Consider the following 23,112-nt stretch of genomic DNA (forward strand, 5'->3'; position numbering starts at 1 on the left):
ACAAATAGCCACACTTAGTCGTAAAATGTAACATCATATCAAATTCCATTATCCATATAGCCTGACTTCACTCTTCACTTCAGGTGTTAACTTTTGCCATTAAAAAAAAACCATACATATTTGCAAAGCTGTTGGCTTATGCCTTTAAAACCTAAGATTATACAATTTAATAAAGCATACCATGTACCCTATCCTACCGATGTCACAAATGTCACTCCTCCCCTGAAAAATCCTATTGGAGAGTACTAATTTATAAACCTTATAGTGAGAAAGCTAGGGTTAATTACGTACCTTTACTAGATTCAATGAATGACCTTTCATTTTGTCCCTGAGTTGTGAAGTTACAAAGGATATACTTTACTATGCTTCTCTATGTTAGCTAAAAATTTATACTCAAGTATATACAGGATATATACTTGGGATCATGCATCTAAAGGTTGTTTTCTCATTCCAAACATGATTTGTTTTGTAAAGATGAACAAGTAACATTTCAGTATGCTAACATCCACCTAATGATGTTACCAACTTCCAGTCAAAGATTATATGGGGTATATAATAGAAATGTAATTTACAAACAATCTGCTTTTCTTATAAGCTGTCAGGTGATCAACTATAGTTCTTGCAGACTCTGGAGCAGGCTTCCATTGATAAACACAGATCTAAAATTCTACTCTGTTATTTTTACCATGCTATAATCTGTCCAAGAAAAACCGTAAAACTAAAAAGTCAAGCACTAATAGAAATATAAAAATATCACAAAAACTGACATAAAAGTTAAAATATTTTGAAATTCCAGCTTTGAATCCTCAGTATAACAAAGGTAGAGGTGCTCATTTCTGGGCAGTTCTTTCCTAGGTTCTGAAAGAAGCACAAGTTAATTACTTTTATTAGCTTTCTAATAATGACAATTATTAGCTTTCTTTTTAAAAGTAACCTTGCTAAATTGAATTGATAAAGACAGCTAAATGGAAAACATAACAACCCTATGGGATAGCTATACTTATTCCTGTTTTATAAATGGAAAAACTGAAGATCCGAGATGTAAAATAATTCTTCCAGTCACAAAGCAGTCAGGTACAATTAGGTACAAATTTTGTTCTTAAATGACTCCACGAAGTCCAAGTTATTTCTATGTCTTTCAAAGTAGAATAACAAAATTATATGACATAAAAAGCTAATGTTGGCTTATCTAGGAACATTAACATTTAAGTCAATTAGCCTAAATTAAAAGATCTGTTCATAAAGGAAATAGATTATATCTGAAATTTTTATCAAAAGGACCACAGGATACTCAAATGCAGTGGTCAGCTTGTGGAGGAAATTCCCTTTCATCCTGGATCTATTTTTGTGAAGACAGTTTTATTGGAACACAGCCACACACGTTCATTTACGTGTTGTCTGTGGCTGTTTTCACCTACCAAGGCAGAGTTGAGAGTTGAGACAACAACCACATGGCCCACCAACCCTAAAATATTTACTATCTGATCCTTTAACAGAAAAAGTTTGCCACCTCCTGCTCTAAGGAATATTTGATGAAAAGAACAAGAAGTAAAACTTCTTTAAGTTCCCAAACCAAATTATGGTTATAAGGAATCATCAACAATAGTGTCTGCAGAGTAAAAGTCTGTTTTTATTAGTTAATATCTTGATCTCGTCACAAAGTGGACTATCTTAAAAAATACAGTCTCATATAATTAGAAACAGTACTTGCAGGCCGTGCTATGTTTTTGATAGAATCTAGTGGCAAACTCTTTAAAACAAAGTTTGGCTTATATACTATTATCCACTAACTTTTTTTTTCTGTATCCCCAAAATATCCATTTAGACAGGTGGGAGGGTTAAGCTAAGAGTTATTGCCTCACAAGAAGAGGAATCTCTATCTTCCCACCCCTAAGCAATTATTAGCTTTCTTTTTAAAAAACAGTGTACAATATATGAGAAATCAAATCAGTGGATATGTAACCTTATATAAATGCTTTAATAGATTAGCACAAAATTGGCTATATCATTATTTTACTTTATAAAGAAAAAATAGGCCAGGCATGGTGGCTCACACCTGTAATCACAGTACTTTGGGAGGCTGAGGCAGGAGGATCACTGGAGCCAGGAGTTCAAGACCAGCCTGGACACCAGAGGAAGACTTCATCTCTACAAAAAATAAAAAATTAGCTGGCGTGGTGGTGTGCACTTGTAGTCCCAGCTACTCAAGAGCCTGAGGTGGGAGGATTGCTTGAGCGTAGGAGTTCTGAAGCTGCAGTGAACCGTGATTGTGCCACCACATTCCAACCTGGGCAGTGGAGTGAGACTCTGTCTCCAAAGAAGAAGAAAAAAAAATACTATACCTCAATTGTTCTATGGTTTTGTTATAAAGACCATCAATGAATTAACATTAAAAGTTTACAGCCAATGCTCATACAGAGAGGCAAGAATTTTAAAATGTTTTCTCTTGGTAGAGGGTATGGCAACATGAATTCCTTTTAATTCTTTAAGCTGAAGGAATTAATGAAAATAATGAATGAACCAAGAATAAAATCACCATGTTTTCAATAACAAAATAACACTATTAAACATAGCTATCGAAATATATTGTCTTAGTTATTACATAATAGGAAAAATTAAGCAATTCTATAAAGCAATAAAAAAAGAAAAAGTCATTAAAAGGCTGAATAAAATATGGAACATTCAGTGACAGCCAACTATGTTGGAAGCTAATAAACTGAAACAATAAATACTCGTGGAATAATCAACATCTATAAAACATTTAATGCATTCTAAGCACTCAGTACTATATACTATACTATAGGTACTATAGTAGAGGTAGTATAGGTACTAGGTACATTAGAATATATATAGATACCATAGTGCCTATAGGTACAGCTAACACTGTATGTAGCATTTACTATTGCCATTGTTCTAAGAGCTTTACATAAATTATTTACTTCACACTAAGTACTGTTATTGTTCCCACTTCATAGTTCAAGAAACCCAAGGAGACAAGAGGTTAAGTAGTATCGTTAGTTAAGGTCATAGTAAGTAGTAGAAGTAGCATAATCAATATGGCTCCAGAGTATAACTCCTAACCATCATTTTATATTATATAATAGTTCCTCTCCTACACAAGAGTATAAGAAAAAAAAAATTGAAATGTTTGATAGTAACAACCCATAGAACTGGGGCTTTCAATACTTAACCATTTTATGATAATTTTTCAAATAATGTTACTAGAGGAAAATACTAAAATTTGGGTTATCTTCTTTAACAAATATCTTGATTACATATAGCACTTATGTAACAATGCTAGGTAACAAATACAGGATAATCTCTTTTAAGAATATATAGCACTTTGGGAGGCCGAGGCGGGCGGATCACGAGGTCAGGAGATCGAGACCACGGTGAAACCCCGTCTCTACTAAAAATACAAAAAATATTAGCCGGGCGTGGTGGCGGGCGCCTGTAGTCCCAGCTACTTGGAGAGGCTGAGGCAGGAGAATGGCGTGAACCCGGGAGGCGGAGCTTGCAGTGAGCCGAGGTTGCGCCACTGCACTCCAGCCTGGGCGACAGAGCGAGACTCCGTCTCAAAAAAAAAAAAAAAAAAAGAATATATAGCCTAACGGCTGTGAGCAGTAGCTCACGCCTGTAATCCCAACACTTTGGGAGGCTGAGGTGGGCAGATCATCTGAGGTCATGAGTTCAAGACTAGCCTGGCCAACATGGCGAAGCCTCGTCTCTACTAAAATTACAAAAATTAGCCTGGCGTGGTGGCATGTACCTGTAGTCCCAGCTACTCTGGAAGCTGAGGCAGGAGAATCACTTGAACCTGGGAGGCATAGGTTGCAGTGAGCCAAGATCACGCCACTGCACTCCAGCCTAGGTGACAGAGTGAGACTCTGTCTCCAAAAAAAAAAAGAATATATAGTCTAAGATTCATGGTTTAAAAATGTAAAATATTTCCAAATCAGGGCACACATAAAATGGGAGATTCCTTCTGCCTGAACTCCCGATCCCCTTTGAGCAGAATTCAGGAATATAACTCAACATCTTCTAAACTCACAGCTGCTAAGGAAAAGTAAATCACTCTCTTTTATTTTGGGAGAACACGCTGGGAGTTTTTTTTTTTTTTTTTTTTAAGAAATTTAACCAAAAGCCACAAGTTATTTGTTCACTTGTTTCACAGAGTTCTAACGAATACTTGGGATAATAACAGCATTTCTCAATCATAACCATAAACACAATAATCTAATCATAATTATTTATGCTGAATAATTGGCCAGACATAAAGTAGGCATGCACTTAATGTGCACATGCGTGTACACCCACACAAACATCAAGTCTCACAATATTAATCAGAGAAAAATAAATCATACTGCTCTACTGTTGAATTTCATTTGGAAAAGAAAATCTACAGAAGATGCTGCTCCTAAAGGAGTTTTTCTTGCACACGTTAATAAAAATACTAATTTGCTTTCTCTTTACAGCACTTTAGGGCTCATGAAGGATTTTCAAATCTCCCAACACTACAATACTCTATACCACAACATTCGCTCCATAATTTATATTATTTAAAAATGTGTACCTAGTTTTATTAAGGACCAACACTGGTCTGAGAATTTCAAAGGATGAGAAGGAGTTATTCTTCCAAGCAGAAGAAATAACAGAACAATAAAAAGAAAGGCTAAGCTAGTGAGTGAGCATCAAATGCAAGGCAGAAAGCCACAGATAATGAAGCTGAAGAATCCAGACAGAGCAAATTGTGAGAGGACTTGCATGACATGCCTTGGAGTTTAGATTCTGTCCTTTAATAGGAAACCAGTGCTGAATTTAAAGCAAGAGCATAGCATTGTTAGATTTACATTTTAGAAAGATTACTATAGATATAAGACTGAAGTAAGGAAGTGGTAATACAGATGAATGGAAAAACCCAGATTCAAGAAATACCTGGTAAGTTAAGCCAAAACAAAGGAAGATAAAGCAGAGGAAAGAGTCTGTCACTCCCAGATTGTTAGTTTGGCCAGCTGGGTATATGAGAAGGTAGAGAATGCAAAAAGATAGTGTTCAAGGCTATACCCATAACACCTACAATAATGCCTTGACCGTGGCAGCTGTTCACTAAAAACGTGTTCAATTTGTTGAATTAATAAATGCGTAAGCAGGCATTCAGAGATAAGTATCAAGCACAGGGGAGACTTGAGACTAGGGATACAGCACTGACGTGATCAGTACACTGACGGCAGTTAAAACCATGAGAGTAAATGTAACTGCCCACAAACTCAGAAGGGTGGAGCTAGTTCTCTGTTATCATTTTTAAAGGGCAGATGAAAGACACTCCATGAAGAACACCAAGAAGAAATCGGTGAATAGTATGACAGCAAGGGAAGAGTGGAGTATAGAAAATAAGAGAACAAAATGGAAGAGTAGTCATCAATATCACAGGCAGCAGAAAAGTACTATGAGGTAAATAAGGACTGGAAAGTGTGTCGGATTTGGTGAAATAAGGGTAAATGATAGCCTTGCCAGAGAAAAGATTGTATCAGGATGCAGGAGGTTGAGGAACAAATAAGAGGGAGAAGTTTACGTCAACTCTTAGGATGCTGGGCTGTGTAAAGAGACAGAGATGGAGGCCATGGCTAAACAGAAGTTTCTTCTTTTTTTTTTCTTTTCTCCCAGTGGGAGACCCCTGGGAGTGTTTAGAATAAAGGAAAGAAACTGGGAGAAATGAATAGGTTGAAGGAGAAATATAAAATATAAAAAATAAAAAATAGGAGAAAATAAAACTGACAGCACTGTTCTGGAAGAGACAGAAGGAAATAAGAATGATATTATTCAGACGGGAAGAGGACTGGCCTTGAAAAAGAGTCAGGATAAAATTGGAGGTTGGTAAGGTTAAATAGAGATGTGTTAGAACTAGGAAATACTGGGGGTAGGGAGATGTCAAGAGAATTTACAGCTGTATTTCCTCAATTTCAGAGATAAGGCAGATCCGATCTGTGTCTGAAAGTAAGAGGGGGATAAGCTGAGGAGAATGGTAAATATTTGGGATAATTACAAAATGACAAAGAAAAGAATGCAGAGAAAGTGTTGAGAGCCATGTGGACTAGACAAAATGGAAAAATTAATACATAAATATATTGGCCAAGTGCTGTGGCTCACGCCTGTAATCCCGGCACTTTGGGAGGCCGAGGCAGGCAGATCACCGGAGGTCAGGAGTTTGAGACCAGCCTGGCCAACATGGTGAAACTGTCTCTACTAAAAATATAAAAATTAGCTGGGCATGGTGGCGGGTGCCTGTAATCCCAGCTACCCGGGAGGCTGAAGCAGGAGAATTGCTTGAACCCGAAAGATGGGAGGTTGCAGTGGGCTGAGACCACACCATTGTACTACAGCCTGGGCAACAAGAGCGAGACTCAGTCTCAAAATAAATAAATAAATAAATAAATAAAGATATCAACAGAAAAATCAGCAGAAGACCAAACTGATAATTCAAAAAAGGAAATACTACCAGTAAGTACAAATTAACATAAGTATTTTTTTTTTTACTCTAAATAGTCAAAATGATAACACTGGCAGATACCTACTTTTAAGGAACTCTAGGTAAGGTGACAGATACAAAGGCATGTACATAATTTCAATACAATAAAAGTTCAGTGCAAGGATAGACATATGCCTAGAATACAACTAAAAAGATGAGCCACTGGGAGTGATGGAAAAGATGAGGGCCATTACAACTAGAATAATGCCTCGGCCCATGGCAGCTGTTCACTAAAAATTGTTGAATTTGTTGAATTATTGAGTGATAAAATATGAACCATACAGGAGGCAGTTTTATGTAATGGAAAATAATAAAAAGCAAAAAGACTCGGGTCTGACTTTGGGCTTTCCTACAAATTAGTAGTGCTATCTTGGAGCTTCTAAGAAGACTGTTTCCTCATCCATAAAACGAGGATACAAACTACTTTTCAAAGTTGCTATGAGGAATAAATAAGACAAGTAAGTTATATAAAAGAACCTAAACAATCATTTGAATAAGGAGGGGTAATCTGATTGTGACATGAATAGTTCAATGACCAACAAATTACTTTTGCTAATCTGGTTACTGACTGGCTAGTCAGGTGTCCCTCCCTCCCCTCACTGCTTCATGAGATCCCTTTTGAAGGTGCACATTGGGTTGAAAAAGACATTTCAAAGTTGTAGTAAAAAACCCTAGGTCCTTCTACCACCACAAGTGACAAAAGAAAAACAGTTTAGATGTCATGAAGACCATGTTCTTAGTAGAAATAGAAAATAAAACCAGAGGCAGATACATAAAAATTACAAAATAATTGAGTCAGGATGTTATTTTTTTTGTTTTTCTCCAAACATTAGTGCTGATTACATTATTTAACAAATACATTTTTAAAATTGGACCTGATATATCAAGACAATTATAAATTATAGAAATACCACACTAACTGATAACAGACTAAACTCATCTGTCAAGAATTAACCAGTAGTCAAATAATAATATAGTTTAATCACTCACTATTTGCCAGGAGTTAGCTTTCATATATTACTAAATCTTTGATTCTCACAACAATTCTATCAGGTAAGTAATAATATTATGACCATTTTGATGATGAGGGAACAGATGCACAGAGTGGTTAAATAACTTGCCCAAGGTCATATAACTAGGAAATGGCAGAGCTTGGGTTCCACCCTTGCAATCTAGTTCCAAACCCCAGAGCTCATAAACATATTTAAGGCCTTCTGAAATGGCCAGGCTAGAAGTATCACTCTCGTAGAGGCAACTATCATCTCTCAGTTAAAAGCTGCATCTTTGAGATCAAGCATCTTTGCATTTTCTGTCATTATAAGCTGCTGTAGCAAGTTACTAATTCACATATACAAGAGGGCTTCTCTAGCATACTATCATACACCTATTTCTACAGGCACTTGGGAGGCTTGATTGCATCCATGCTGACATACAGAACTCCAAGCTGATGTTACCTACACTCACATGATTTACTAAGTATGTAAAAAAAAAAAAAAAACACAGAAATTTTCATTCTAAAGGATGATGTATAAATCACATGTCCCTATGTTTATCATAAATATTCAGAGACCTCATATAAAACAAAATTTTTAAAAATCTACTTTAGTAAAATTTTTAAAAGCTTCCTTGGACCACAAGATATAAATGCTCGAGACAAAGTAAACACAAGCCAAGGTTCTCATGAAGTCACATAAATAATAAAACTTTAGCATGCCCCATCCCGATCTTGGCCAAAATCAAATGCTTCAGGAAGTTTCTAATTTTATTAGTATTCACAGAGTATGAATAATACACATCTCCAAAAGGAATAAAAACATGTAGAAATCCCTTGTAATTTTCATCCTACCTAATATTACTTGATTTCAGATGCTCCTCTGATTTCAAGTTTTCGGTCCTCATCTGGGACTTAAATGAAACGTTTTCTCCCACAATGACTATCTGCAAGAACATCCAATTTCTCATAAGGTAGAATGGTTTAAGACATTCTAGATAGAGGAGAGGAGGAAAATATGAGTTAACCCACAATAACAGAGAACTCCTATGAAGAAAATTATTTTATCTTTATTTGAAATGACTTAATGTGAAAGGTAAAGGAAAAATGTCAAAGCCTTTTTCTTTTTTTGTTTAATGTTTCTTAGAACAAACATTTAAAAATTCTGTCTCATATATTTCTAACAGATTCTAGCTATAGACCAAAATATTATTCTAATGTTCCTTACTGCCTGAAAACTGAGTGATTACTACAGGACAGATACCGATTACCAAGCAGAGCTCTTTTAAGACCAGGGTGAGAATGCCCTGTAGAACACGGAAGCAGATGGACTCCTTACTGAAGAAAAAATATGTAAAACAAAACAATTATGTAAAAAATATGTAAAACAATTAAAACACAATTATAGGTAGTATGAATAATGCTAAGATCAGCTGAAAATGTCACGTTTTTCGATTCTCATTTACTGTACAAATTTGATTATTTTTATATCATAGATACAGTGTTAAGGACTAAGTGTACCATGATGAAAAAAATCAATATGGTCCCTGCCATGGATTTAAAATCTAATGTAGAGACAGACCAACAAGGAAGGAGGCAGCAGTGGTTAAAAGCATGGCTTTGGGAGTCACACTTTCTGCACCCCAGTGGTATGTCAGATGTAAATCAAGTCACAAGAAAAACAGCACAATTTCTTGGGGACTTCAATTTAACTCAAAGATTTGGACAAAGTAAGTTATTATTATTGCTATTGATAATTGCTTATGTTTATAATTAGTACGTGCCAGATACAAAGCTAAATATTCTATATGCATATCATAAAATGGGAGTATAATATAGTAAGAATGTCTTATATTCAAACTGCCTAGGTTCAAACCAAGCTCTGCCACTTACTAGCTGTGTAACCTTAGGTGAATTAATTCTCTATGCCCCAGTTTTGCTAGAAATAAGATGGAGATAGTAAAATACCTACCTCATTGAGGTGTTTTGAGGATTAAATGAGGTAACAGAAGTAAAGCACTTAGGAATGTTCCTTGGTAAGTAAGCCCTCAAAAAATGTTGGCCATTATTGTCATTATCATTTTATAGTTATTACTCCTCCCAGCAATCCTAAAAGGTAAATGCTATTATTATCCTTAGTCTATAAATTAGGAACTTAAGAACTCACACTAATCAATTCTAGAATAGAACATTTTTCATAATTCTTCACAATAAAATATGTCTTAGGAGAAATTTCAAATATGTGGCAGGTCTATGCACACTTTGCTGCCATACTTCCAAAGCATGTATTCAATCTCCTGTGACTTTAGTCGCACTTTAGTGGAAAAGAATGAGAGAAAATATGATAAAACTCAAGTTCCTCAGCATAGCATATAAAGTGCCACAGCTTTTCACTTTACACTTTGTGATCCAATAAACCTGAATTACTTTTAGTTGCTTGTTGTTTTGCCCCTTAGTATCCTTATTCATGCTTTTTCACTCATCCTAGAATGCCCTCCCACTTCCCTCCTTGTTTGGTTAACCCATTCTTGTATTTTAAACTCAGTAACTCCTAAAAGCAGGTCTTAGTTTGGCTGAGTACTCCCAGTGCATCTTAATGCCCACATCTATTATTGGACTCACAGGACTACAATGAAGTTATTTGTGTACACATTTCCTTCACTAGAGACTGTCCTATTCAATTATGCATATGTAGTGCCTCACATAGTGCATGGCATACAAGTTGCTCAAATAAATTCAGGTTAATTTGGACTAAACAGTTTCTCAATAAAAGGGAAAGATCCTAAAAACTCAAGGTTTCTCAAACCTGACAACAGTTTTAAAAGTCTTCACCAAAAGCAATCTGAAAGGTTTGCCATCTGAGAACCAGGAATAACATACTTTTTCTTAAGAAAACCTACCATTTTATACAGTCAATCAGAGAAATACATAATCATTTACTTGGCTCTCTGAAATTCACATTTTGTTTTCACCGTAGTGGAATCTATATAATATATACAGAACATTAAATATTTCTGCAGAAATACAAAATCTAAAACTTCAAACAGAACATAAGCTCACAACCCAAATGAATGAAACAAGCAAAGTAGGTTAAGCCATAAACAACAGGAAAGCTATTTCCCCTCATCTCAATTTTTACATTAAACAAGGTATGCCAAAACAATGCTTTCCAAAGCAATGAACCCAATGCTTTTTTAAAAATAGTCCTTTTTTTGCAACAACCCCTGTACCTTCTTGAAATAATAAACAGATTAAAATTAGTATCTCAATATATAAATGGTCAGATAAGACCACCTTAGAAGACATAACAAAGTAATCAGATGCTTGCACATACAGATAAAAGGTTAACAGAATTCTGAACAAGAAGGATACCAAAATGAAAGCAAAAATATGAGTAGATACTAGAATTAAAAGTAGTGTTAATGTAAGTAATGGCACACCAAATTTATTTGGAAACGGTAAGAATATGAAAAAACTGACAAAGGGACAACATTACAAGACAAAGTACAAGAAGTTAATATGGAGAAAACAGGCTGTCAAGAGAACAAGACAAGCCACAGAATGGAAGAAAGTATGTAGAACACGCATTTCATAAATGACTTATCTGAAATATACAAAGAACTCTTGAACAATAAGAAAACAAGCAACTCGATTAAAAAATGAGCCAAAACCTTAACAGACACCTCGCCAAAGAAGATAATACAGATGGCAAATAAGCATGTGAAAAGATGCTCCACATAAAATGTCTCAGGGAAATGCAAGTTAAAACAATAATGATCTACTACTACACTATTAGAATGGTCGAAATCCAGAACAATTACAAAACCAAATGCGAATGACAATGTGGAGCATCAGGAACTCTCATTCACTGCTGTTGGGAATGCAAAATAGTACAGTCACTTTGGAAGACAGTTTAGCAGTTACTCACAAAGCTAAACATAATCTTACCACATGACCTCTAGGTATTTATTCAATTGAGCTGAAAACTGATGTCTACACAAAAACCTGCACATGAATATCATATCGGCTTTATTTATAATCACTGAAAATTAATTTATCCATTCACCTACTGAAGCAACCAAGATATCCTTCAGTAGGGGAAAGGATAAATAATCTGTGGTACATCCAGACAACAGATTATTATTTAGCACTAAAAAGAAATGAGCTATCAAACCATGAAAAGACATGAAGGAAAGTTAAATGCGTGTTACAATCTAAAATGACTATATACCATAGGATTCCAACCACATGACATTCCGGAAAAGGCAAGAACTATGGAGGTAGTAAAAAGATCAGTAGTTGCCAGGAGTTGGAGGGGAAGAGAGGGGGAATGAACAGGTGGAGCAAAGAGGATTTTTAGGGCAGTGAAAATACTCTGTACTATACAATGATGGATACATGTCATTACACACGGTCCAAACCGACAGAGTATACAACGCCAAGAGTGAACTATAATGTAAAAATGAACTTTGGGCGAATGTGATGTGTCAATATAAGTTCATCAGTTATAACAAATGTACCACTCTGATGGGGGATGTTCATAATAAGGGAGGCTATTCATGTGTGTGAGCAAGGGGTAAATGGGAAATCTCTATACCTTTCTCGCAATTTTTCTGTAAACCTAAAGCTGCTTTAAAGGAAAAAGAAAACAAGAGTGTAACCATATCCTTTGACAGGTGACAGTGAACAAAAATAAGGTTGGAAAAAGAAACAGTGTTTTTTGTTTTAAACTCTATTGCCCAGGCTGGAGGGCAGTGGTGCAATCATGACTTACTGCAGCCTCAACCTCCTAGGCTCCTGCTTTAGCCACCCAAGTAGCTGCAACTAGTGGCACATGCCACCACAGCTGGCTAATTTTTGTATCTGCAGTAGAGACAGAGTTCTGTCATGTTGCCCAAGCTGATCTTGAACTCCTAGGCTCAAGATCCTCCCGCCTCGGCCTCCCAAAGTGCTGGGATTACTGGTACGAGCCACTGCACTTAGCTGAAACAGTGCTTTAAAAAATGTAAACTCCATATAATTTTAGATTAGGGAGAAATAAAGTTCAACTTTCTAACTTGGAATGGGTAGGTAACATGAAAGATGGACAAGTTAATTAACTCAACTAGCAACAATATTTAAGATACTGTCTGATTTAACAAAATAAAATATTCTATAATTATTGTGGTACAAATAGTACATTCTCTACTTCCAGGTACTCTCTGAAACTGAAAAACAAAAGATACTCAAAAGTCAAACTTGATATTCTCACAAGAGCCATTATTTAGGCCATACTTCCAGATGACAATTTAATTATCTAGACAGTTCTTTTTCTTGATTATTTTCCTGAGTAAAGAAATGGGTGCTGTATAATAATAAAATAATTTTGGCCGGGTGCGGTGGCTCACGCCTGTAATCCCAGCACTTTGGGAGGCCGACGCAGGTGGGATCATGAGGTCAGGAGTTCTAGACCAGCCTGGCCAAGATGGTGAAACCCCCCTCTCTATTAGAAAGACAAAAATTAGCCAGGCACGGTGGCAGGCGCCTATAATCCCAGCTACTCCGGAGGCTGAGGCAGGAGAATCACTTGAACCAGGGAGGCGGAGGTTGCAGTGAGCCAAGATCGTGCCACTGCACTCCAGCCTGGGCCACAGAGCAAGACTCTGTCTCAAAATAAATAAATAAATAAATAAAAATAATTTAACAAGTTAAACCAGATGTAGATTATATAAAACCTCTGATAGATTATTAACTGCCCCCAATGAATCACACACCTCTTGGCATTTGCACCCCTGGAACTCCTACCAACCCTGGGTTTGGTCATGTGACACTTTGGCCAACTGGACTTCAGTAAATGTGACACTGAGACACTGGCACATTTGGGCTTGCCCTTTTGGAACACCATCAAAACACTATGAAGCTGAGGATGACAGACTACTTGGGAAGAGAGACCCAGTTTTCTTAGCTATCACAGCCATTCCAGTTGAGGGCCCAGATATTTGAGCAAAGTTGTTTTGGACTATGCAGGTCAGACTTAACTTGATCTCGATAGTCTGAGATATGGGAAACCACAAAGCAAAATTTTTGGACATTTTAAGCAAAGGTATGACATGAATGTAATTAACTGGTAGTTTCTTAAAGGGTTTTGTTAAAGGGGTCAGAGGAGAGTGGGAGTACAGATATCATTTGGGAGTCATCAGCATATAGATATTCGTTAAAGCCCATAAGACGGGATGACATTACCAAGGGAGTGTTAAGAGTAACAAGTCTGAGAAACTCCAATATTTAAGGGCTAGACTAAGCCTGTCCAACCCATGGCCCACAGACCACATGCATCCCAGGACGGCTTTAACTGCAGCCCAACACAAATTCACAAACTTTCTTAAAACATTCTGAGATTTTTTTTTGCAATTTTTTAAAGCTCATCAGCTATCATTAGTGTTAGCGTATTTTATGTGTGGCCAAAGACAATTCTTCTTCTTCCAATGTGACCCAGGGAAGTCAAAACACTGGACACTCCTGGCTAGACTGAGAAGGAAACAAATAGTAAACAGATTGAGAACCAGTGGCCAGAGAAGTAGGAGGTAAATTTGTTAAACAAAGTGTCCCAGAAGCCAAATAAAGAAAAAGCTTCAAGAAAAGAGGGCAGAATCAATAAATGCTCCTGAAAAATAAAGTAAAATGAGGCCTGAGAACTAATCACTGGATTTAGTAATGTGGAAGTCACTGAGGATCTTGTTATAAGAGGATAGGAACTGAGGTTAAAATTGAATTTAGACAACACAGTCTGGGAAAAGAAAGAGGCAGTAGCTACAGAGAGATGTGAGGGTCAAAAGGATTTTTAAGATGGAATACGTAACATGTTTTTTAATAGGATGGGATAAACAACAACATAGAAAAGATCCAGTAGAGAAACATAATGGGTAAACAGTCTCATGAGGGCCATAGGGACTTGTTTAACTATTGCATATATTTAAAAGGAAAAAAAGTCCCTGAATTAAAGAATAAAAAGTTAATATATAAAGAAGGAAAGATAACTAATAATTATTGGGGATCTACTAAATGACAAGTGAAGAACATAAGCCATCCTGGGTTTAGTTTTCATGACAACCTAAGATTATAACCATTTTTTCAATTTTATGATTAAAGAAACACCTAGAGATTTTAGGAAACTTGCCCAATGCCACAAAGATGGTAAGTGCTAGGACTAGAATTCAAATCCAGGCACAGTATCAGAATTCTGGAGCCCAAACTTTTTCTGCTCATTATTTTACAATGCATGACAGGCCTCAATTTTCAACAGTTCATATATTAAAAGCTAAAGTGTAAATATCTCATTGCTTATGATTTATTCAGTTTGCTTTTTTCCTTGAGAAAAGGTCTTGCTCGTCACCTAGGCTGGAGCACAGTGGCACAATCTGGGCTCACTGCAGTCTCTGCCTCCTGGGTTCAAGCGATTCTCTTGTCTTAGCCTCCCGAGTAGCTGGGATTACAGGAATGCACCACCACACTCGGCTAATTTTTGTATTTTTAGTACAGATGGGTTTCCCCATGTTGTCCAGGCTAGTCTCGAACTCCTGACCTCATGATCCGCCCGACTTGGCCTCCCAAAGTGCTGGGATTACGGGCGTGAGCCACCTCGCTTGGCCCAGTTTGCCTTTTTGAACAGCATAAGACACACCCACATGCTACTTCCCTTAAATCTGATAAAGAACTCTTCAAGAAATCCTCCTGATTTTAGCTTCTAGCATAAGTTCTTTCCCAGGAGTTCTCTCTCTAGTTGTTTTCCTCACTCTCCCTTCCTCCTCAACGTAATGTAAAACAAAAATCCTAATTTTAGAAATTTTTTTATTAATGAGACAATTACCAGATAACACAGGTTTACCATATTTTCTCACGTGAATTATACAGGAGAAATGAACATACAGACTTCAATGGCAGTTGCAGGATTCAAATTTGATGAAAATTATAAGCCTATAAATCTAAGAAGCTCAACTACAAGCATTTAAACACAAAAGAAAACCACACAAAGGCATTTGAATCAAATCGTTGAAAAACAATGATAAGGAGAGAAAAAATATATATATATTACCCAAGAAGGATTAAAATAAGAGGCTGGGCACGGTGGCTCACGCCTGTAATCTCAGCACTTTGGGAGGCCGAGGTGGGTGGAACACGAGGTCAGGAGTTCGAGACCAGCCTGGCCAACATAGTGAAACCCTGTCTCTACTACAAATACCAAAATTAGCTGGGCATGGTGGCGTGCGCCTGTAGTCCCAGCTGCTTGGGAGGCTGAGGCAGGAGAATCGCTTGAACCTGGGAGGCAAGGTTGTGGTGAGCCGAGATTGCACCACTGTACTCCAGCCTGGGAAACAGAGCGAGACACCATCAAAAAAAAAAAAAAAAAAAAAAAAAAAAAAAAAGAACGATAAGAACGATGGCTAGCTAAGTTCTTATCAGAAAAAAGACAAGCCAGAAGATAACAGAATAACATCTTTAAAATATTAGGGAAAAAATGCCAATCTCTAATTTTATATCCAGCAAAAATATTCTTTAAAACCAAAGGTGAAAAAAATACATTTTTTTAGAAACATAAGAGCTGAGGAAATCTGATGCCAACAGATCAACACCATAAGGAATATTAAAAAGGAAACTCTTTGGGCTGGAAGAAAATGATACCAGATGGAAACCTTTAACTAAAGAAAGAGATGACGAGTGCCAGAAATAGTAAATATATGAGTAAACATAAAATAACTTTTTTCTCTTTGTTTTAAAACTTATTTAAAAGTCAATTTATTGTTTTAAGAAAAAAATAAACAAAAACCAAAAAAGTCCCCTATATTTTGCAACTTAAAACAAATATAGAAGCTGTTTGACAATAGTAGTACAAACAAAAAGAAAGGAAAATGAAACAACTATACTGTTGTAACATTTTATACATAAAATAATATAAAGGTACATAATGTAAATACTAGAGCAATTTAAAAAAGAGTAAGACCGTTCATAAAACAATAGAAGACATTAGGCAGGCATGGTGGCATATGCCTGTAGTCCCAGCTGCTCAGGAGGCTGAGGTGGGAGGATTGCTTGAGCCCAGCTGATTGAGACTGCAGTGAGCCATGATGGTGTCACTGCACTGCAGCCTGGGCAACAGAGCAAGACCCCATTTCAAACAAACAAAAAAGAAAATACAAAAACAGAAACAGAGAAAAGAGAAATAGAAAAATCTATAATTATTTGGAGATTTCAAAATTCTCTCAATAACTAACAAAAAGTAGGCAGAAAACCAGTAACGTGGCTTGGTGCAATTTACTCACGCCTGTAATCCCAGCACTCTGGGAGGCAAAGGCAGGCAGATCACCCGAGGTCAGGCATTCGAGAACAGCCTGGCCAACAGTGAAACTCCATCTCTACTCAAAATACAAAAATTAGCCAGGTGTGGTGGCGTGTGCCTATAGTCCCAGGTACTTGGGAGGTTAAGGCACAAGAATCACTTGAACATGGGCGGCAGAGGTTGCAATCAGCCAAGATCGCGCCACTGCACTCCAGCCTGGGTGTCAGAGCAAGATTCCGTCTCAATAAAAAACAAACAAAACAAACCAGTGAGGTTAGACCAACACTAAGGTTATAACCCAACAGATTCCACTGGCATTTACAGAACATTTTACCCAACAAAAGAATACACCTTCTTTATAAGTGCACATGGCACATTCACTAAGATAGAACATATGCTGAACCATAAAACAAATCTCAGAAATTTAAAAGAATTAAAGTCATAGAACTACAAATTTAAAAAAACATATATAAACAACTAGAATTAGTTGTCTAAGTTGAGGAATAAAGTTCTCTAATTCCTCAAATACTTGGAAATGAATCAAACATTTCTAAATAATGACAGGGTGCCGGGTGTAGTGGCTTACACCTGTAATCTCAACACTTTGGGAGGCTGAGGCCAGAGGATCGCTTGAGGCCAAGAGTTTGAGACCAACCTGGGCAATAAGTAAGACCCTATCTTTACAAAAAAGTTTGTAAAAATTAGCCAGGAACAGTGGCAGTGCATTCCTGTAGTCCTAGCTACTCAGGAGGCTGAGGTGGGAGGATCACTGGAGCCTAGGAGTTTGAAGTCACAGTGAATTATGATTATACCACTGCACAATACCTAGGCAACAGAGCGAGATCTTGTCTCTAAAAACAAAATAAAATAAAAAATAAATAATCACAGGTCAAAGAATAAATCACAGGAGAAATTGGAAAATATTTTAAGCCAAATGAAAATGGAAACATACATAACGTGTCGGATGCAATAAAAGCAGTGCTTAGAGAGGTATTTATAGCTTTATACGCTTATGTTAAAATAGGTCTAAAAGCCTTGATCTAAGCATCTACCTAACTATCTAAGAAGCTATAAAAAAAGAACAGCATATTAAATCCAAATAAAGTAGAAGGAAGGAAATAGTGAACAGCAGAAAACAGACACAGAAAATAAGTGAAAGACAAAAGCTGATTCTTCAGAAGGATTTATATAATTCTCCCCAAACTGAACTATAGTTATAATACAATTGCAACAGAACCCAAGCAGATTGTTTTTGTTAGAAACTGGTGGGCTATTTTAAAATTTATCTGGAAATGTAAAAACCTAGAATAGCTAAAACAATTCTCAAAAAAATAGAGAACTTAGATTACCTGATTTCAAAACTTACTAGAGAGCTGTGGTCATCAAGACAGTATAGTAGTAAAAGGACAGACATGCAGAGAAATAGGACAGAACAGAGGTCAGAAACAGGCTCACCTATTTCTACATTTATGTATACGTGTATGTGTGTTTTTACATGTATAGCCAATATATTTTTGACAAAGGTATCAAAGTAATTTAATGGGAAAAACAATTTTCTCAACAAGTGATGCTGGAACAACTGGATGAAAATTTTAAAACTAGAAAAAAATTAACCTCAAACAATAATATACATCACACAAAAATTAATCCAAAATGGATCACAGACTTAATCTAGTCCTAGAAGAAAACTAAGGAGTTAATTTTTACTGCCTGGTATGGTGTGACTGCTTGTGCCTCCTCCTCCAAAATTCATGTTAAATCTTAATCCCCAACACAACAGTATTAAGAGGTGATGCTTTTAGGAGGTGATCAGGCTATGAGGACTCTGCCTTCATGGATGAGATCAGTGCCATACGAAAGGGCTGGAGAGAATCAGGTAGGGCCTTTTTTGCCCTTCCATCCCTTCTGCCATATGTGGACACAGCATTTGTCCCCTGTAGAGAAGGCAGCAACAAGGTGCCATCTTGGAAGCAGAGACTGGGCCCTTGCCAGCACCGAACCTGCTGGCACCTTAATACTGGACTTCCCAGCCTCTGGATCTGTGAGAAATAAATTTCTGTTCCTTATAAATTACTAGTCTTAGGTATTTTATTATAGCAGCACAAATTGATCAAGACACCAATCCAGGATAGATAAAGAATTCTTAGATAAGATTCAATAAAAGAAAAAACCTAATAAACTAGATTCATCAATATTTATTTAAAACTTATGCTCTTCAAAAGATACATTAAAAACCGAAAAGACAAGCCACAGACTAGGAGAGATATATATATGTATACAGTCACGTATGTATGTACCCGAGTGTATATATATGTGCATGTATGTAACATTCTATACATACACATACACACATTTATATCCCAAAATACATACATGCAAACCAAGAGAAATGAAAACACATGTACACAAAAAGACTTATACAGAATGTTCCTAGCTCTATTCATAATAGCAAAAAAATTAGAAACAACCTAAAGGTTCATCAAAAGCTGAATGGATAAACAAATTATATATTCACACAAAAGAATATTATTCAGCAGTAAACAAAGGAAGGAACTATTAATGTGTACAACAATGTGGATTAATAGCTTGGCATGTTTTATGCCAACAGAATACAGGCACAAAATAATGCATTACATCATCCCACTTCAGAAGTTATGAGACATGTGAACAAAATTAATATTGAAAAAAATCAGAGTAATGACTGCCTGAGGCACAGAGGGTTAAGTAGAGTTAAGATTGACTGCAAGGGGTCTAAAAGCACTTTGAGGCCAGGCATGGCAGCTCACGCCTGTAATCCCAGCACTCTGAGAGGCTCAGGTCAGGAGTTTGAGAATAGCCTGGCCAACATGGCGAAACCCCATCTCTACTAAAAATATAAAAATCAGCCAGGCATGGAGGCGCATGCCTGTAATCCCAGCTACTTAGAAGGCTGAGACAGGAGAATTGCTTCAACCTGGGAGGCGGAGGTTGCAGTGCACCAAGATTGTGCCACTGCACTCCAACCTGGGCGACAGAGTGAGACTCCATCTCAAATTAAATACATAAATAAAAGCACTTTGGGGGGATTTGGAATGTTCTTGATCAGGGTGATGGTTATAGGGGCATATGTTTGTCAAAATCCTTAACTATACATTTAAAATAAATATATTTTATTACATAGAGAATTTGATTAAAACAGTGTATGTTTAGAATGCATTATCTGTGTATGCATAAAATGCATATTCTATATTGATAAAAAGACTAGAAGATAATAACAGTAGTGATGGCAATTTAGTGTTACCAAATTTTTTAATCTTAACGTTTTTATTTTATTCAATGCAGATATACATTTATAATAGAGTTATTAAAATATCGGTCTCCTATAGGCCAATTTAAAAATATTTTACACTTAAAATGCTTTCTGCATAGAAAATGTCCACAGGTAAGAATAAAACAATTTCTACAAAATAAATGCCCTTTTATATTGTCTGTTGAAGCCCAAAACATAAAATATACTCCAGTCCTTCCAACCTAAATTTCCGTCCATCCTGCTTTTGCCATCAAGCATCCATCTTTCTCCTCTGTCTTTGAACTTTATGAAAAGACAATATATATAGCTACTGGCTTTACTTTCTGATTACCTAAGTCATCTCTAAACTTGCAATTAGGGTCTTTTATCATTGTAGCAAATTTGCTCAAGTGTTACCAGTGACCTTCCCTGACCAATCTAAGAGCTTTTTCTCAGTCCTTGTATTTCCCGAACTCTCAGTACTCAATACTAGACTTTACCAGTGTTTTTTCAAAAACTAGCCCTGGATCACCCAGATTGCTGGGCCATATCCCAAGAGGTTCTGATTCAGCTGGTCTGAGATGGGGCTCAAAAATTTGTGTTTCTAGTAAGTTCCCAGGTGATGCTGATGATGCTCATCTGGGGACCACATTTTGCAAACTATTGCATTAGAGCAACCCCTTCATTAAAACTTTTCTGCTCAGTCTTTCCTAGTCCCTCTCACGTTTTCGACAGGTCATTTCTTGTTTCTTCTTTCTCCTTCCACCTAAATAGGTAGAGTAACAAAACCATTGAGAATAGAAGTTGATCTTTCTTACTATCTGGTAATTGTTCCCTAAGAAGCTGGCCCTAATGCCCTTATACTTCTATAATTCATACTTCCCAGCTTGTAGATTCAAGTCTCACTATTATTGAAGACAATACAAAGGCAGTAATTCTAACCCAGCCATGGTCCTATTCCAATTGTCTATCTGGCATCTCACCATAGATATTCATTAAATATTCCCACACTTTCATTCCTCATTTCCATTAAAAGTGCTATTTCTCTATGGTCAACATCAGTATCATCAATGAATCTCTCTCTCACTCATTCTTCACATCTAACCATCCTTAGGGAGGTGAGGTCCCAGCTCAAGCTGTAGGATCTAGGAGTTAGATGTACACCAGCCAGAGCATGCTGTAACCAACTCTCAAAGAAACTACACTTGCCCTTCACAAAGTTATTCCACTTGTCCTCCCTTGCCCAGCCCAAGCAGAAAGATCTGACGAGAACCTGAGAATGAGGACCAGACCTGGGCAGAGCAGCTAGCTTTTTAGTATCTCACTATTTAACACAATACTTAGCACCTTAGGTATTTTATATTGGATTGAGTAGAATTAAATAAAATTCAAGCCCTGTCTAACTCTGTTGATTGAACTTTTTATTTTTGAGCTTCAATTTACTGTATGAAAAGTGAGGGTTAATTAAGCCTATTTTGCAGGATTCTGTCAGTGAAAACATGTAACACATGGAAAGATATTGTGAATACTCATGTACTATATCAAAAAGAAAAATAATTAGGGTTAAAAAGAAAAAAAGCTTTGGCCAGGCGTGGCGGCTCAAGCCTGTGATCCCAGCACTTTGGGAGGCCAAGGCAGGTGGATCACCTGAGGTCAGGAGTTCGAGACCTGCCTGGCCAACCTCGTCTCTACTAAAAATACAAAAATTAGCTGGACGTGGTGGCGGGTGCCTGTAATCCCAGCTACTCGGGAGGCTGAGGCAGGAGAGTCACTTGAACCTGGGAGGGGGAGGTTGCAGTGAGCTGAGACTGCCACTGCACTCCAGCCTGGGCAACAGAGTGAGACTCTGTCTCAAAAAAAAAAAAAAAGCCTTATAAACATTTTATTGTACAGTAAACATGCTACACCATGGGTATAGAACTGAGCTGTCCAATATGGTAGTCACTAGCCACATGAGCACCTGACACATGCTTAGTTAACTGAGAAACTAGATCTTAAATTCCATTCTATTTAAATGGCCACATGTGGCCAGTGGCTACCATACTGGACAGCACAGTTATATATCAATACCACTGTTACACATAACCTACTGGAGTGAAAGAGAAAAGCCACAAAACCTTCCCACCTTCCTCTATCAACTATTCTCATGTCACCATTTGAGAAACTGGATCTTAAATTTCATTTTATTTAAATGCATTTAAATAGCCATATGTGGCCAGTGGCTACCATATTGGACAGCACAGTTATATATCAATACCACTTTTACTGATAACCTACTGGAGTGAAAGAGAAAAACCTCAAAACCTACCCACCTTCCTCTATCAACTATTCTCATGTCACCATTTGAAAGGCAAAAGTACAGCCAATAGCAATTTTTGGTGAACAGATGAAAAACACACTAAGTGAAAAGCCTTCACATAACAGAGCTGGCTTCCTATCAGTTAGAGTCTCAGAGAAATAGTACAGATTTATGTTAGGCTACTGACACATGAACATGGCTTTCCACTCTTGCTCTGGCTAGCACCAACAGAAACAGAAATGTACCTCATCCATCTGTGTATCTCTGGTACAGTTTGTCAAACGAATGGAATCCTTATACCAATGACTCTCAACTGTACTTATATGTTCTCTCTGGTTGGTATTCGAGCCCAGCATCTGAATTTCTCTTCCTATTTTTGAGAAATCTCCACAATTTATAAAGCAGAACCTGCTTCCCATTATATATTTACCAGCTTCATTTGCAGCTAGTGTACAGATACATAATTCAGGCTCCATCAACAAACACACCAACCCCACATTTAAGTGTGAACTAATGAGAGAAAGTGGGGACTGTGGCTAATCCCCTCTGGATAGCAGCAGCAACCACATCCAATTTCCAATAGGGCCAGCATGAGTGGTGTCAGGGTCAGGGATGCAAAGTAACTGACACAATCAAGGTTCTGCAAAGTGTCTTCACAGGCTGAGTTCTATGACGTGATTTGAGGCACTGCTCCAGGCTGTATAGCTGCTGTGGA

At 37.1% G+C, this 23,112-nt stretch overlaps 1 protein-coding gene across 15 annotated transcripts in view; it reads right to left on the bottom strand.

Moving 5' to 3' along the window:
* The window catches only part of SMG7 (SMG7 nonsense mediated mRNA decay factor), an 82,945-nt gene that overhangs the window by 43,853 nt on the left and 15,980 nt on the right, over positions 1-23,112 (bottom strand). For 9 of the 15 annotated variants that reach the window (XM_032136390.2, XM_058430949.1, XM_058430948.1 and 6 more), the window contains 2 exons: positions 9,490-9,626; positions 8,373-8,511 (listed from right to left, as the gene is read on the bottom strand). The exons of 4 other annotated variants lie outside the window; for them this stretch is intronic. In XM_032136390.2, coding sequence (XP_031992281.1) covers positions 8,373-8,488 — 116 coding nt within the window. In that variant the 5' untranslated portion in view covers positions 8,489-8,511; positions 9,490-9,626. The remainder of the gene's footprint in view (positions 1-8,372; positions 8,512-9,489; positions 9,627-23,112) is intronic. 2 more of the 15 variants (XM_032136393.2, XM_058430950.1) reach the window with 1 other exon arrangement.

Source organism: Hylobates moloch, unplaced genomic scaffold (assembly GCF_009828535.3).
Source record: "Hylobates moloch isolate HMO894 unplaced genomic scaffold, HMol_V3 SCAFFOLD_18, whole genome shotgun sequence".
Lineage (NCBI taxonomy): Eukaryota > Metazoa > Chordata > Mammalia > Primates > Hylobatidae > Hylobates > Hylobates moloch.